Source organism: Gasterosteus aculeatus, chromosome 16 (assembly GCF_964276395.1).
Source record: "Gasterosteus aculeatus chromosome 16, fGasAcu3.hap1.1, whole genome shotgun sequence".
Taxonomy (NCBI): Eukaryota; Metazoa; Chordata; class Actinopteri; order Perciformes; family Gasterosteidae; genus Gasterosteus; species Gasterosteus aculeatus.
The window spans coordinates 7,294,950-7,311,655 of NC_135704.1; the positions used below are offsets into that span (position 1 = coordinate 7,294,950).

Consider the following 16,706-nt stretch of genomic DNA (forward strand, 5'->3'; position numbering starts at 1 on the left):
TGCCCAAACTGCTGAAACATTTTAAACATTCAGTCTTTTTAATTTCAAACTTCTTTATCAACCTCCAGCTTAATTAATAAATGCGTTCATTACAGTTGATTTGAAGGGCTGCCATCGGCTAGCTTTCTAAGCTAATAAAATGTTGCTTTGATGAGTGTTCTTTTTTTAATTTCACATCAAATTTATATAGCAGCACAAACTCTATTTCAGAAGCCTGCTATTAGAGGGTAATTACTACATGCTAGATTATGTCATTTACTGGGAGAAGATGAAGAGTGGAGAAGGAGTCCCCTCCATCAATTAATATGATGTATGAGTCGATAAGGGATATGGGAGGGATATGTGCCGCATCACAAGGTGATAATTTAAAATTCCCTTCCAGGTCCCCCCCTGATTTTAATGAAGCTGGCTACTTAAAGTGCTGTTTCTTACACATGTAATCATTTCTTTATTGATTCGTCAGCATCTTAGGGAATGGTTTCTCTGTGAAATATACCCCTGCCCTGATAACAGGTCTCAGTTGCAATCATGAGAGGATATCATTACAAGAAAGATACCCTAGGGTAATGTGCAAAGTGCTACCTTGGTGTGAGTGTCCAAGTGTTTGCCTATATTATTTAATCCCAACGTCGCTCCCCACTTACACTTAGTCTTGTCTAGAAGCGACGAGGAGGTGCTTGATCTCCTGCACAGGCAGTGACTGACCACGCTCTTTCTCTTTCCTCTCCTTCAGGCTGTGAGGACAGGGGGGGAAGATGAGACCTCCCAGCCCTCTGTTGATCCTGCTGTACGTCACGCTGTCCAAGACCGTAAAGGCCTTCTCGAAGAGAGGCTCAGGTATTTAACACGCCGCCCTTCTTGTACGCCTGATGCCTGCGCATGCACCCTTCGTATGATAGAATGTTTCAATGGCTCTTTTTTGTAAGTGTGTGAGTGTGCCCCAGTGTTTTGTCTGCATTTCCTGGAAGCCGCCAAACATCAATGGCTGGCGCCGCTGTTGATTTAATTTGGAGGTTTCTGGAAAGTTTCAAAGACATAAGTAAATCATTTCTTTGTGCTGCTCTTTTATGAACTTCTGTGTGCACTAAATTTAAAGCCCAGACCTTAAATAACGATCATTGTCACTGTTGGATTGTGTTTGGCTGGTGAAGAATCTCGAATTGTTGTTTATTGCTGGCATTGCGCCTCATGGGACACTAAAAAGCGTGATTCTGCTATAAAATACTATTGTCTGAACAATTTAGACGCGCAGAATGGCATTTTCGTGTGAGAACGACTTGCACAACAAAATGGGAGCACTGTTAAGCAATTTCGATATAAGTGTGACTTTCCCTGTGTCTTATGTGAAGAACATTTGAATTAATAGAAGAGATATTCACTATACTTCTTAGAATTAGCTCGACGCCCCACAATCTAGAGAGATTGACAGCTACCAAATGATCCAATTGCTCACTGACTGGGTCACCAAGGTTTAGTGCAAAACTCATTTTGGCTCTAAATGCCAGCAAATTGAGCATCAATTGTGAACAAATGCAAAGGTCAAAAGAGAAAATGGAGAGCGAAAAAAGATTGAAGGTAGAATCTTGACAGGAATACATAAAGGGATTCAGGTAGTCCGTAAGCACACTGTGAAGACAAACTGCCATTACAGACAGAAAGTGTGTAATGAACTTCTTTGGCACTCAGTATTCACAGTAGTTTAATTATAGCAAACGATTCTCCTCTGCAGCCAAAATCATGTTAGGCAATAGTAAAATGAATTGGTTGCATTCAGGAAAGTGTGTGTGTGTGTGTGTGTGTGTGTGTGTGTGTGTGTGTGTGTGTGTGTGTGTGTGTGTGTGTGTGTGTGTGTGTGTGTGTGTGTGTGTGTGTGTGTGTGTGTGTGTGTGTGTGTGTGTGTGCTGCAGACATGACTGGGCATAAGATTTAAGGACTGACCTTTTAGATTAAGGTTTTATATTGAAGGAAGCGCACCCACTACACAGATACTGGTACCAAGAGCAGAAGGGCAACTTATCAATAAATAACGTGCTTCAACCTGCAAAGAAGATGCTCAGTGGCACACTAACCCATACGACTATCTCACAGAAGAAGAAAATAAACAACCAAGGAGACAAACTTTAAGAATGGCTGGTTGGCCGTAGCTGCGCTGTGTCAGGACTGTACCTCCTTTTACTCCAGGTAGACAAAGCCTTCTTCAAACAGAGTTAGCTTGGTCATTCACTAAAGGTACAATGGGTTCATAACATGAGTTTGCACAATTGATTCCCCTCTCAAAAATGTATGCAAATCATTACTCTTTAGTTGTGTAATATTTACTCTGCCAGTGGAGATTGAATAAACCTTGACAGGGCGACATTGCTAACGAGCTACGATAGCTTCCTTTCTTTTGGACTGTTGTAGTCAAGATCGCTTGTTATTGGTCCGTGTGGCAAAAATGTACAGCTCCTTAGGCGCTTAGTTTCATTTTAAGTTGAATTATCCGCCGTCAGCAGTAAAAGTCTGAATAAGCAGACCTGAACGCTTGTGTGAAAATGAATGTTTCCAAGCATGAAGACTTGTATTGTCAATAAAGGCTGCACAGAGACACCTGCACACTGTATTGCTCATTGTTAAAGACAGTAATCATATAAACGTGTAATTAGCAAATTTAGACTGAGCTCATTTAAGTTGAACTAGTCCGCTATCTGAACAGGCCCTTAAGACTGCTTGAAAAGATCAATGAAATACAACTGCTTGAGCAATTATGTATTGAGATACTCTTTTACTACGCAACTAAGTCAAGGTATATAACTTTAATAAAAAGGTTGCTCTTCGACAGAACACATTGAAAAAATAAGTGAATTTGGCCACATATGGTAAATGTTCAGCTTTATAAAAAAATTTGCTGCAGTGGACGGTTTAATGAAAGGCTTCTCTATCTGCCAAAAATATTCAAACATTCTCACATTAAACTTGCAGGATCTGGGACATGGACACGGCTGCTTTGTCCCTCTCTGTCTCTCTTTCTCCCTGCGTTGCCAAAGAGCGCCACCTTGACATGCACATACTGCACCGGTACTTTAATCTGTTTGCTAACACCCTGCAACCAAAGGGGCATTTTTTGCTTTATACTTTGTTTTTGAATTTTTCATTTTAATACCATAAGTAGAAGACTTGCTCCTTATAAAGTAAACAACACAACATCGTGTCGATGCTGACATTGAGATTTGAAGTGGTTTCAGTATCTTATTTTGTACTGCAAAAGTACTTCTATTAAATTGCAATGCCCTGAGAGGTATCAAATTAATTTGAAACTCTATCGCTCTCTATCAAGAGAGACAAATTGAGCAAGACGACGGTTTCGGTGTCCTGTGTTAAAGATGAAATGTGGTAGTAAAGGAGATTAATTGGCTGATAAAGTCCCTTGTGCGTGATTGTTTTCTTGGTCAAAGGTTTGGATATTTGTCTTCATGTGCTGGGATGAAAGAGACTGAGCAGCAGCTGGACTCTCATGACTGGTGTTAAATCATTTTGCAGGGTCACCATTGGCTTCCTCCTCCTACCGAGGTCAAAGTCTTCTGTAGGTAGTTAATCTGTGTACATATTGTCGACATTTTTTAGCACGTTATTTTGTATTAGTGGTGTACTTGCGTGTTGGTTGGGAATCTGGAATCCGATGGGACGGCTCTTGCTGTTTCTGTAGGATTGCGAGGAAGAAATAAGGCTTTGCAACCTTGACTAGTTATGTGTGAGGATCAGCCGTGAGGCCTTGATTAACCCTCGAGAGACTGTGGATAAAGCAGATGCTCCATTGATTTTTCCCTCCCCTTTTTCCAGGAGAGTTTCCCAGAGTTCATAGCACTCCAAAATCCTACAAACACTGAATTTGCGGCCTGCTTGTGTCTTTATTGCTCGGACTAATGAGTTTCCCGAAGGTGCAGCGGCTGCGCGTGTATCTTCACTCTTTCTCCCCGCTTTGCAACGCTCGTAAGTTTTCATGAGCAGTAACAAAAGAAAATGGATATTAACGGGTCCACATTGCCGTTCTTTGGTTGGCCATATTTCTTTGCGTGAGTGCACACGCGTCTGTGGATGTTTGATACACAAAGTTGTATTTGAGTGCGTGTGTGTGCTCTGCTGCTGCAAATGAGTTTTTTTTACTCCCAGGCATTCTGCTCGGTGTGTCTTCTCACCTGGATGTGATGTGATTGCGCGGTGGGCTCACCGCCGCCCTGCCGCCGCGGCGTGAGATTCACTCGCCGGGGCCGAGCAGCTGTCAGGGTCCATCCGTCATACTCCAACCCTCTCGTTCTCCGTCCCAGCCGGACCCGGCTCAGCCAGACCTGCACGTCCCCGTTCCAGCCTCTTTGCTGGAGATTAGCCCATAAAGACCTAGACTTTAATCAGACAAGACATTGACTCTTTAATGGGGGTCTCTGTCTGCTCACAAACCCAATTACCAGTTTGTAGCAGGCTGAGAGCCTGGGAAGAATGTTAAATATGGGGGAAGAACAATGCGAAAAACCTGGTGGTCTTCACAAAGCAATGCTACGCCATGTCAAACGGGGTTTAGAGAGAGAGAATGGTGGGGTCATGAATAAACGGAACAGAAAAAGGTGTTTAATGGTATTTCTCCAAAGAATAATGTTATTAACTCAAAGTAAATCTGATCCAATAATCCGTCAGTCTTTAATCAAGAAGAACGTTTTTCGTCCTAATTTAGATTTCAGAGTCAAATAGTTGTATAATAATAATTTGAAGATTTAAAAAAGTTTGGTAACTTCCCACCGGCATCTCATATTTTTAGCATTGGATTAATCAAAAAATGACAATACAGTAATGGTTTTACATCTTGTGAAGGTACGCTGAAATAAGGCTAGATGAAATGGTAAAAAAACTACACAATGGGGATAAATGAAGTTGACAGAAATCCCCTGGAAGGATATCCCTACTTCCTGGCGTTTACCCTTTAGATATTCTTCCCAGCAAAGCAATAATTCCTGACTCTCTTTCGGATAGAGGCCGCCCTGAAATGACATCAAGCGAGGGCACGGCAATAGGGGAAAATCTTTGATCACAATTTGGTCCAGCTGGTCCACTTGCGTTGAATAAACCTGACGAGAAGCGTATCCAGTTCGACTGAGCTTTGTGGGATGAAGGACTCTTCAGCAGCGGAGCCTGATGGATCCGAATCGTCGTCATTTTACATCTGGTAGATAAGATCAGAAAATCAACAGGCTCCAAATACACTTAGGGGTGATTTCTTTAACACACCTTACTTCCAAATGGTTTAAGATTTGGGCGATGATGCCGTGTTTAACATACCCTTGGTTAAACCTGTGGGGATGTGCCGAGTAACCTTTCCTCTTTTTCAGAAATGTTTTTTCAATGGCTCACCGTGTACCGAGGGTGAGCGCTGTGCTTGGACTACCTGCCCATCAATCAGCGTCACCTTTGTCAAAGGTTGAGCGTAGTGTTTCTCCATTAGAATGGTCCACAGACTCCCAGTGTGGGTTCCCTTTTGCAGGCTCACTGCCGGGAGGTAAACGAACAATGGACCTGATTAAGAATGGCTCTCAGCTGCGACTCTGCACCTTCACCGCCTCCGCTGTCCTATACAGACACACACACACACAAAAACGCCACGTGAACACTTTGTCTGTTTATGCACTCCAAATGTCATGCGAGAATACACATCACTAAACACATCCAAGGCCTGCTGACCGGTCTGTTAGCTGGCATGATGGCTCTTAAACACGGCCTGCGGGGACGGGTGAACATGCTGCAGTGAGAAAACAACACGCTGCACTCGACTCCAAAAGCAAGAACGGGGGGCTTCGCCAAGTCTTGCACTTGATACGAGGACTGATCCTGGCCACAACTATACTCAAATCAAAATAAGAATCAGTCTGAATGAGAATCTGAATCAGAAGCCTTTTATTGCCACGTGTGTCACAAGAGAAAGATGTACAAGCAAAATTACCAATAGAAACAGATGTGCGTTAAGATACTGATTGATGGTTTTAAGGTTTGTTTACATCCACACTGTTGTGGAAGTTGTAAACGGTTACACAATTAAGCAATATATGTAAATAAGCCTCATTCAAATGCAAAAAAATATCAATTGGGCGTTTTAAAGACTGTAATTGTCAGAACCATTTGAAACAGCTGCTTGCAGTGGTGCCAGCTGTGACTGGTGGCCTAATGTGGCGTCCCAACAGCCCCTACAGTCAGCCCGGTGTCTCCATACTCTGATATGACAGGGCGTTGCTATGATCCCAGCAGGGTATGTCAGCAATGTGTGTCTGTGTTCTGAAAGTTTCTCCGTGCGTGACTTGTGGTTTCCCAACCTTTCGCCTCTCGCTGTTTCTCTGAGCGGGGGATAAAAACGGCACGGCCAATATTCCAGATGACTCTGCAAAGTCCCACTCTCCAAATCCCCGATAAGAGCCCGCCATGGATAACTGTAAATCTGACATGGCCCCAAGGCGGTGTGGGGGAGGAAGTCTGTGGAGCTGGCGCCTGAATAACCTCCACGATGAGCGCGGGGACAGGAACACAAAATCCAGTCAGTTATTTTGTCTGTCAAGGCGCTCTCTCCTTTCATTGGGCGAATCATACTGGTGCATTTTCTCTGACACTTAAACAAACTGAAATGTGCCCGTCTGTACGTTTTCTCCGTCAGGCAGATGGGCTAAATGACCCACACGCATAAGACGCATTGGGGACCTTGTCTCTGCTCGTCATGCCTCTCCCGCTCCCTCGGGCCGCTCCAGATACCCGCGCAGGAAAAGAGTCTCAACGGTTTATTGACCGACTAACTCTCCACATCGACGTCTCGCGCTCGCTAATATATGACCGCGGCACGTCTCAAGTTAAGCGATTGATCGCCTCAAACCTTTTACTCGACACGTTGAAAATGATGCTACACATTCTGGAGTAGCTTCTGCATTTTCTGCATTTGATGCTCGTTACCAATGGTGTTAATGTCCTCGTGCGCGTTCCTGTTTTGTCTATTTGAGCCACTAACCAGGGATGAATTGATAAGTGGAGAAAATGGCCAGCTGTATCAGGCCGCAAGATGTCAATATGCTAACAAGCTGATTATAGACACGCGCATGATGCCGTCCTGCAGTTCCCCCCCCTGATATCGTACATTCACTTTTCATTGAACATGCATACAATCCCAATGCATGTAGTAGATAAAATGGATGAAATCTCACAGGATGTGTTTCATACACCGGCCAATTTTGTTCCTTCTCTCCCGCTGGCTCACAAAACGCACAAATGCACTACGGAGGCTGTCGTGGTCTGGTCAATACCTTGCTCTCTAAATGATGAGAAATGGCTTGCGCTGCAGTAACACTGTGCCAGGAGATTGATCACATGCAGACTACTGGAGATTAAATGGCTTTCCTGTGGAGAGCCAGACTGCCCCTGGATGGTGCATCGTGTAGATGGGAAGCATGTTCCCTGTGCTCACTTCACAACAGCTGCACAGCCTGAGGATAGACCAGCTCGTGCGGGCAATCAAGCTGCAATGCCTCGGTTTTTATTGCAAGGTAGAGACCCGCATTGGACCGCCTCATTATTTCGCCCACCGGAGTAGAGAGCGATGGAGTCGTCGAGTTTGCCTACATCAAAGACTGGAATTGTCGTAGTATTGGTTTCTGGTAGTGCGAAGGCAAGGGTAGAAAACGATATGGAGGATGTCTTGATAAGAGAAAGACTTGCTCGTGTTTAGCGCCGGTAGAGGTTCATACCTGAGAAAAACATGACCCTGTGTATACAGTAGGTCTCCAGATCCACACTAACTGTCTCCATTTAAAGACCATTATAGGTGGGGAAGTGACTCCCTCTGTGTTGATGAATGCCCGGGGATATTACAATCATGTGTGTGGAGGGGGGGGGCATACATACCAAACTTCAGCTGATTAGGGAGACGAGTGGTTTCATATGTGTGAGCTGGGCTCCGCTGATAATGAAGCAATTATGCTGGGGAATCATTCATGTTTGTGGCACAAGTAAAATATATAGTAAAATTCAGCAAAGCATATGCACACTGTATGTGTGTGAGTATGTGTGTGGGCGACGGGGGTGGGGGATGGAGGGTTAATTAAATGGGTTTATATATATATATTACAGAAATAGATGGCCAGTTAATTAAATGTTGGTAAATGAAGAGAAGTGCCACAAGATGCTTGTACAGACATCAAGGCAATTTAGTCTGCATTAAATGGCTGTGATGTCCTCTGTGTCTCAGTGTGTTGGCATCTCTCATTTCTCTTGATTATTGTATGTGGGCAAATTGATCAGTATAACATGCAATTGCTGTGCCGTTTTTCTCTTTCAGATCATTCAGTATTCAGATAATTTACTTTGTGGGTTTGTGGGAATACTGTAGTATAAAAGCGTAAGTATTATCTGCAGAATCTACTTAAAGGACCAGTGTGTAGGATTGGGCAGCATCCACTGTAAAGCTGAGTTTGCAGATTGTAGACAACAGAAACTTGTGCCAAGTGTGTAGGACTAAAATGTGCATGGCCCCATCAACTCAGTGTGACATTCTGTTCTGGACTCCTGTAGGAGTAAGTTGGAGCAACATGTGTAGATTTAAAAGGCTCATATAAGCCTAAACAAAACCTACATTGTATTTTAATTTGGTTGTACAATAGAGAAAACACTGATTCATATAATATCATTTCTTCGAGTTGATCCCACTAATCTTTAGATCAAATGCCACCACGGCATTCAGTGAGTGTACTTATTCGCATAACTAAAGATATTTCTGACAATTGTCATTCGGAGGTGGGTTTGATTGTCCTTTGAGAACGATTACATAAGATGCCTTATTAAAACCCAGAGGTTACACTGCAGGCTGGGACACTACAAAGACCATAAATCCCCTTCAGGCCATTTAAACTACAGTTCGCCACAGTCCTCTGCCTCCTTCTTCTGTCAAAGGGAAATGCACTTGGTCGCTATTGTCAGGCCTTCAGAAGCACAGAGCTGCAAGCGTTACACCCAGGTACAAACACTCACACTTGTATTGACTGTGTGTGTTTCTGTGTGTATATATCCACCATCTCTCATTAGGCAAAAAACATAGAAAAAAAGTGAGGTGCATGCAGTGAATGTGGGGGAGGAATCTTAGTACGTCTTCAAATGCTAATGAGAGGAGCCTGCTTCAGCAGCCTACTTTGTCTTTCTCTCTCTCTCTGTGTGTGTGTGTGTGTGTGTGTGTGTGTGTGTGTGTGTGTGTGTGTGTGTGTGTGTGTGTGAGAAAATGTTTTTCCGCAAAGGTAGGGAAAAATGTAAGCACACTTATTTTTACATATCATTAGTAGCTCAGTGCAGCCCCATCACCCTGACAACTGCATCCTTTTCTCTCCCTCCTGCTTATCACCATAACAACTAATCTACCGTAAATAGCGCCGTCTCCCTGTCTGCCTCCGTCTCTTTCTTTCTCGGTTTCTCTCCATCACTCTTTATTCTGTTCGATCTTTTCTGCGTTCCTCTGCCTCCTTTCACTCCTCTCGTTGCCACAGCACCTCCCTCGTCCTTCACCGCCGCCCTGCCTCCGCTCGTGTCTATTTGTTCTGCTCCGAGTCCATTTTTCCGTGCCACTGCAGATGTGGGTGGTTCTTGGTGACTGCACAATAACCTTCCTCCGGCTTCGCGTTGTCAAGTGCCTGGGCTCGGATGGCAATCGATGAAAAAAGGCAGCTTTAACAAGTTACCCAGCAAACTCCCCAATCCTTTATTGATTCTGTACTTTTTTCAAATAAAAAGAGCTTCTAAGGCATACTTCTTTGTCCATACCTATGGATCCATACTTTTACTGTTTGGGATTTATATCTTCATCTGATGGAGGTTTGCCTTGATGAGGATTAACTTGCCAGCCTGGCGGGCTTTTATAATCAAAGATCAAGCCAAAGTTCTGTTTCGCTGAGTAGCTCTGGGATTGACTTAAGAGCCTGATGTGCTAATGCAGAGTTATCCCAAGGTTGAGGACCATGCAAAGGACACGCATCGTGTTTAGCTGTCGATGTAGATTCACAATCTTTACAGAGACACAGGACATTTGTAAAGTTGAGAATAAACGCGTATCTTTGGCGGGAAAGTATTCGTGAAAACCAAAACCTCTCTTCCAGTTGAATTCATCTCACATTTAAATGTTTCTCTCTGCCTTGAGTGTTTCCCTCTGCCCGTCTTTTTCATCACTGTTTGAAATCACAAATTATTCTGGTTTATCCGGTTTCACTTCGCCGTCATCCTCTCATTTCCCCGACTCAATCTTTTCATCAGCAGCATGTGAGAGGTCACCTTTGTGCACCTCTGCCCCCGTTCTGCTCGCTTCTCTCTTCTCTTTCCCTTCCCTTTCCCTGCAAAGCCTCAAAGGAAGCACTCCCAGATCCCCTCTTACATAACCGCCGCCACCCCTCCCTCCCCTGGATAAGCGTATACGTGTAAAAAAAAAAAAAAAAAAAAGCAACACGAGTGTTTGAGGCAAAGGGAATATTGATGGCATCAACGCTCACGTTCTAATAGGTTACTAAGAGTGAGGCCAAACATAAGTCTGATTAACATCCCCTGTGGTCACAGGCCGGTTCCCTCCAGACGGACCGGCGACCATTGGAGAATCCTGAAGACCGGACAAGAGCGGGAGAGCGAGAGAGAGACACGTGATTGTTGTTTGGGGCATTCAGCTTGAAATGTCACTTGGGTATTCTTTCCGGAGGCTTCATCTGGGAGGCAGCTCTTGAATCCCCATAACGTCCGTTCTCTAGCTGGTTCCCATGCTCACGCCTCAGCGGCTCGCTCTATATGATGTTGTATCCTGTGACGTCGGGACTCTTTTGATGCTAAAAATGCCTACGCTCTCCCTCTGTCCCTCTCCCCCTCTCTGCCTTCATTAAGAGGTTGTCTTAGGCTACCCGGCTTAACGCTATTTACATTTTCATTATTCTAACGTTACCGGGAAGAAATGGCATGAAATCCAGCAGTGTTCAGGACATTAGACAAGCTTCATTCTCACAGCAAATGGATTTACATAAATAAGGAGGTTGATACATGGAAGCAGAAAGAAAGAAGAGGCGGAAGAAGAGAAGAGGCGAGGCAACAAACGTGGTGGGAAACAAGTGCGAGAACCTCTCTGGTAGATCAAGAGGACAAGTTGTGATGCAGAAGCAGCAGGGGTGGGGGGGGGAGATGCAGGGGTGGGGGGACGGATGCACAGGGCTAAAGCAGAAGGGGTTGTGCCGGCTCCTCCAGCTGTATAAAGTGGGCTCTGAGGGACTAACGGAGGTCTTCTGATCCACTGCATGTGATCAATACAGCTCTGCAGTCCCTCATTACGGGAACCGACCGCGTTGTGTTGACTATGTAAAGGACCAGTGAGATCAAACTGGTCATGTGTATTAGTCAGCCCGAGTGTGTGTGTGTTTGTGCGTAAAACCCCTCTATCACTTTCTTAATTACTTTTTTAAGTTGTGGGTTTACTGTATTCACATTATTGTAGACAATTTTTAAAATATATCTTCTCTGTCTTGAGTTAACATTGATTCCATTCGTTTATTTATTCCGATAATTGTTTGGTGAGAAAAGTTTTTCCCAGCTTCCCACAGCCTAAGGCGATGTCTTCAAATGGGTTACTCTCCGTGCAAACGCTGACCCGACTCCGTCAAGGCTTTGAATCTTCAACGGTTGCCATGGTAATCAACTAAGGATTTTTGTCTTCATCCCCCAATTGGAAGATAAAATATTTTTTTTTACCGTTAAAGCTTCACATATCTCAGATATTTTTCATTGAAGCTTGGATTAAAAAAAGTGGCATTCAGGAGAGCTCTTGTGAAAGAATGTCTAAACTATTTAACTCGAACTATTTAGTTGAAACCTGTTAACATTTGACTTCAATCAATAAAGGTTATGTGCTTGTAAAATGACGTAATGAAGTCATCTTTTCCCCATCATTTTGCCTTGGTATGTTTGATTGATTAATAATTGTAGTTTTACATAAAATCCATGTTTATTTCTGTACGGTTACTGCTTTTGAGTATTCTCCTTGGGATGAGCATTCAAATGTCTCTTTTTGTAAGTACTATTGCAGCAAAATGTTTGTTTGTTTTTGAGCAAATATTCCTAAATGTTTCAATCAGGCAATTGTTGTATTTGTGTCTTTCTGTACAAGTCATAGTGGTTCTTTCAGAATGCTAATGATGGATTAGCCTCACAGACTTCCTCCAGCTCCACCAATCTTCCTCTGGGAGTTTCAGCCAATCGTGGCGGACATTTCGTCCTTTTCAACCCTCTTTGTGCATATTTCCAACCACTTTCACCTTGAGACCCTCTCTTCAAACCAGGAATGAAGGCCGGACAATAACCGAAAAGGACTCAAGTTTCCCAGTCTTTCTTCCCTCAGTTGCTTTTCATTTAAATTTTCTCTTTAAAAACCTTTTGAATCCCTGTGTCCCTCACATACTTGTTGGTGTTTGGTGAACTTGTCACCTGTGGGCTCGGGGCCTTCTCGGCAGTCCAGGGTGAACTTGTAGTGGAAGGGAAACATTTTCAAAAGAATAATATATTTTTTTTCAGTTTCCACAAAGAATGCTCATTTCATCCAGCTGCTGTGCTTTATAAGGACTTCATGACTGTTATTATTATATTAGGCGATCTCAGTTGGAGTGACTCACACTTTCTCAAAACCCTTTTGGTTGCCTGCAGTTTCCCCCTACTGTTATATGTGATAGCGACCCCCCCCCCCCCCCCCCCCCCCCCCTCCTCCCCCCATGGAAGTCTTGGCTCTCTCTCGAGTTTGACCCGATGGGCGCCCACAGGTGAACGCGCTCCCACCAGCGGACAGAGAGCGCCGCAATGTGACTGTGTCCGTCCGCCCCCCCCCCCCCCACCACCACCCTCCCACTCCAGTGGTGATATTGATGAGATGTAATCTTCCTTGAATGAGATAATTCTACAACAGCAACATTTTCCATCGTTGGTCTGTCAACATGCCTCCTCGCATCCTCTCGTGAGACGTCTGTGGAGTGGAGTGAGTTAATTATCAAGAAAACATACTTCTTTACCTCAAGGGCTTCCACCGTAATGGACACATCACCTAGTCTAATGAAAGGTAAACAGCCAGGGCACACAAGGCAAACCGCTGTGTGCACAAGAGCTGAGTACACAAGCTTTGCATCCACTCTCCAAACTTTGCTTTGTTTGAGGATGGGGGGGTCAGAGGTCTCCCTCTTTACACACTGCAAGATGAGAGTGTGTGTGTGTGTGTTCCAGCCGGGTCGGCGGCCTGCGTCTTTTCTCGGACGAGTTTCACATTCGGAGATTGCAAGCCTCTGTTTTCTGATTGGATAACCGATGGTATCTGATTTTGAATTTGGTTTGATCGTCCCTGTTTTAGGTTTGGATTTGTCCCAAAACACAGCAATCAAATCAACCAATAAATTCACTGTGTCGTGGCGGCCTGTGATTCTGAGTTAATCGAGATGTACTCAACTCGTCTATTAACAGGACATTTGCCTGATACTCATATGATTGAAGCACACGCGCGTATACGCACATAATTCTCAGTTCATCGTCATTGTGTACGAATGAGAGCGAGTAGGTGGGAAAGTGGAATGTAATGTTGAAGGTGAAAAGGGGGAAGGACGCCACCTCTACCAAAAGGGTCCTCATGTCCCCGATCATGTATTCAGTCCACTCCTGTGTCCCTCTCCATCCTCGGCTCTGTCAGGTTCCATTCATCACTAATTGAACCCAGAGGTTTCAGCCAAATTAGCTGAATTATTTTGAAGTAGCTGAATGCCTGCGTCTCGCTAATGGGATGGTGTTTGCGGGCAGATGTTTTATTGAAAAGGAGGCGGTTTTAATTCACTCTAAATTTTTGATAAGTGGTGTTATACTTAGATTATAGGCAAACCAATTTCCCCCCTCTAATGGATGCAGGAGCTGTTGGAATAACTTCACAACAAATGCTCCGGAGCTTAAGTACATTCTCTGCCTCCCAGAGAATGGGACATTTCTATTTCAGAAATATTGTGAGAGACAGTAATGACCATAATTGCCTGCCAAGGCTCATTCACATCCACAACTCAATGAGCTAGCGGGCTGCTCTTATCTGCTCCCCTCTATGGAATAGGGACTTTCTCTGCTGCGTTCGGTCTCCGGTTCACTCTGTTTTGTTGGTTTAAACTTCTAAACGTTAACTTAGGATACAGCCCGACTTGCATTCCATTGCACCAAAAAAAAAAGCCTGTGCACAATCATTTTCTCCAAGACCTGCCGCCTCCAGCCAGAATCCTCAGCTCTGTCAGCAGATACACATCCAGCTTCTCGGCCCTCAGTCTCCCTCCCGTCCTGCACGTATCTTTCTTTCCTGCAGTAACCATATTCCAAGGCCTCCTGCCCCGTAATGTCCACTTTAGCATCCAGTCCTCCCCCTGCCAGCGCGACCGCTCTGTGTCTGCGATCCCTGGTGCATCATTGGCTTGACCGGGTGAGGCGCAGCTGTTTACGGAGCCGGGCGGAGCGGGTGTGGGCACAGGTCCAGCTTTGCCGGCAGCTGGATTAGCAGTGCGGCCATTAGCATCTGAACTCTGTAATGTGACAATATGACAGGGATTATGCCATCGGAGGGCGCGAGGCAGCAGCCGACGAGGAGAGCGAGAGGAGGAGGAGGAGGAGGGGCGGGGAAAGTGTGTTACGAAACAAAGATGGGAAGCAGGCAGGTGGGAAGGTGTATGTAGTGCAGGATTATTGGATGCTGAGTAGAGAAAAAGGCTGCTAGGAGGGAGAGCGGTCTGAAGTTGCCGAGTGGACGGAAAAAAGACGAAACAAACTTATCAGTTGCAAAGAAGAATCCTGAATTAATGAAAGAAAACGGTTGAATCAGCACACGTGGAAGGATAAAATGTTTTGCACACGTTCTCACAAACTCAGACGCAGAATTCCATTGTAAATTCTTTCTTGGAAACTTTTAAGTGATGACAGAAATTTGTTCAACATCAACTACGTGATTTATAAACCATTCGCTCAAACCCTGAGCCTAATATTCCCCTCCTTGGAGGCGAGCCAGGCCTGACGAGATATTTTATCCCGCCAGTCTGCTCTGGACGTGCGCTGAAAGCCTCTAATGGGAGGCGTCCGGGAGGCATGGCGGAGGGTCAGATGCTCCAACAACCTGAGCCGACCCTCTTGACGTAAAGGAGCAGCAGCTCTGCTCCGAGCTGCCTCCAGTTGACTGAACTTCTCACCCCATCTATATTTATCTTTATCTATGCTATTTATATTCATGATGGGACCTTTCCTGCGTAAAGCTGACAGTTTACCTTTGCATCATGTTGTTTGTAACAAGTAAAGGGAAATTGTGGCATACTGCTATTAGACTTCAAGGGAGGTCAATCTGATGCTCACTTATTGCTTAAGTAGCCCGCAGTGGGAAAGAGAGTCTGGACTGAGAGCGTGGATGTTGTTCCTCAGATCTGGAGCAATTCTTCAGAGAGTTAAATCCCCGTTGACTCATACTTCTTCCTGGGCCTCTTTTCCATCAGCTCTTCCTTTTGCCCTTATTCTTCCAGAATATTTGAAGTCTTCTTATTGAGGAGGGGAGGGAGGGGGCAGCGTCATCGATCGTCGCAGCCGCCTTGTGTTGTGTCTCTTACCAGTTGGCTGGACACCGCTTTCTTAGCCATCTTGATCTTCCTTCCTGTCATTATTAAAAACTAACTTTTGTACCTGTTGGTTGGTGTCCTCACCAGATCCATACATATAGATATGAAGGTATGAGCCTGCCGTTGTACGTTTGTTACAGCCGACATTGTGTATTTCGCCCAAGGCACCATCACAGCATTCTAGGCTCCGGCCCTCCCAAGACGATTGTGATTGGTTTAGAGAAGTACGATCAAACCACATCCTTTTTCCCCAAGTATTAATTTGTATGGCTGGAACTTTCTTTAGCGCTGACAAAGCACTCCTTGGGACCACGGGGTCTAACCCATCCCTGACGCAGGTGCTCTTATATCCATGCAACGTGACTGGTTTAAATCTTTGATGCGTTTTATCCATTCATCTTAGCTCAGCAAGTGGAATTTTTAAACCAAGTTAATGCTAAAATACCCTCTTATCAAGTCTGTCATACAAGAAATGCATCCTGGAAAAGGTTCATAAGGAAACTAATTAGAGTGATTAAAGATAAAGACGCAGGCCACAATATAAAGACTATTATCACTAAATCTTAAGGGTTATATATATATAATGTATTTCAATATGATGTATAAACAAAAGGAACCATAAAATATTCTAAATGTTTTTACTAAACAAAAAACAAAATAATCCAGTGAAGTAAAATGAGAGCTATTTATGATTCAGCGAAGAGCATTTTGCTTTCCAAAGAAATAAAAACTTTACTTTAACGTGACCTGATTTATCTACTTATCCAAACGCTGATCTTAAAATAAAAAGTCTCCTGGCAGGCTCTCATTAGGAATAAACATACTAAAAGCGGCTAAACACGTCTTTTTGCTGGCATGATTAAAAGGTCAAGTTAGACTAAATAATATCTACTGTATGCATATATTGACCATGCAAATGAACAATCAAGGTTACTATTTGCAGGACAGAGCTCAGACATCTACAGTTTAGATACTCAGTTCAATGTTGTTTAGATGTGTGAAGTACTGTTGTAATTGTGCATTTTATAGTTCATTCATTTT

General features: G+C 44.1%; 1 protein-coding gene across 3 annotated transcripts in view; it reads left to right on the forward strand.

The window, feature by feature from the left end:
• The window catches only part of il1rapl1a (interleukin 1 receptor accessory protein-like 1a), a 120,960-nt gene that overhangs the window by 14,963 nt on the left and 89,291 nt on the right, over positions 1-16,706 (forward strand). For all 3 annotated transcript variants that reach the window (XM_040201588.2, XM_040201594.2, XM_040201592.2), the window contains exon 2: positions 734-837. In XM_040201588.2, coding sequence (XP_040057522.1) covers positions 756-837 — 82 coding nt within the window. In that variant the 5' untranslated portion in view covers positions 734-755. The remainder of the gene's footprint in view (positions 1-733; positions 838-16,706) is intronic.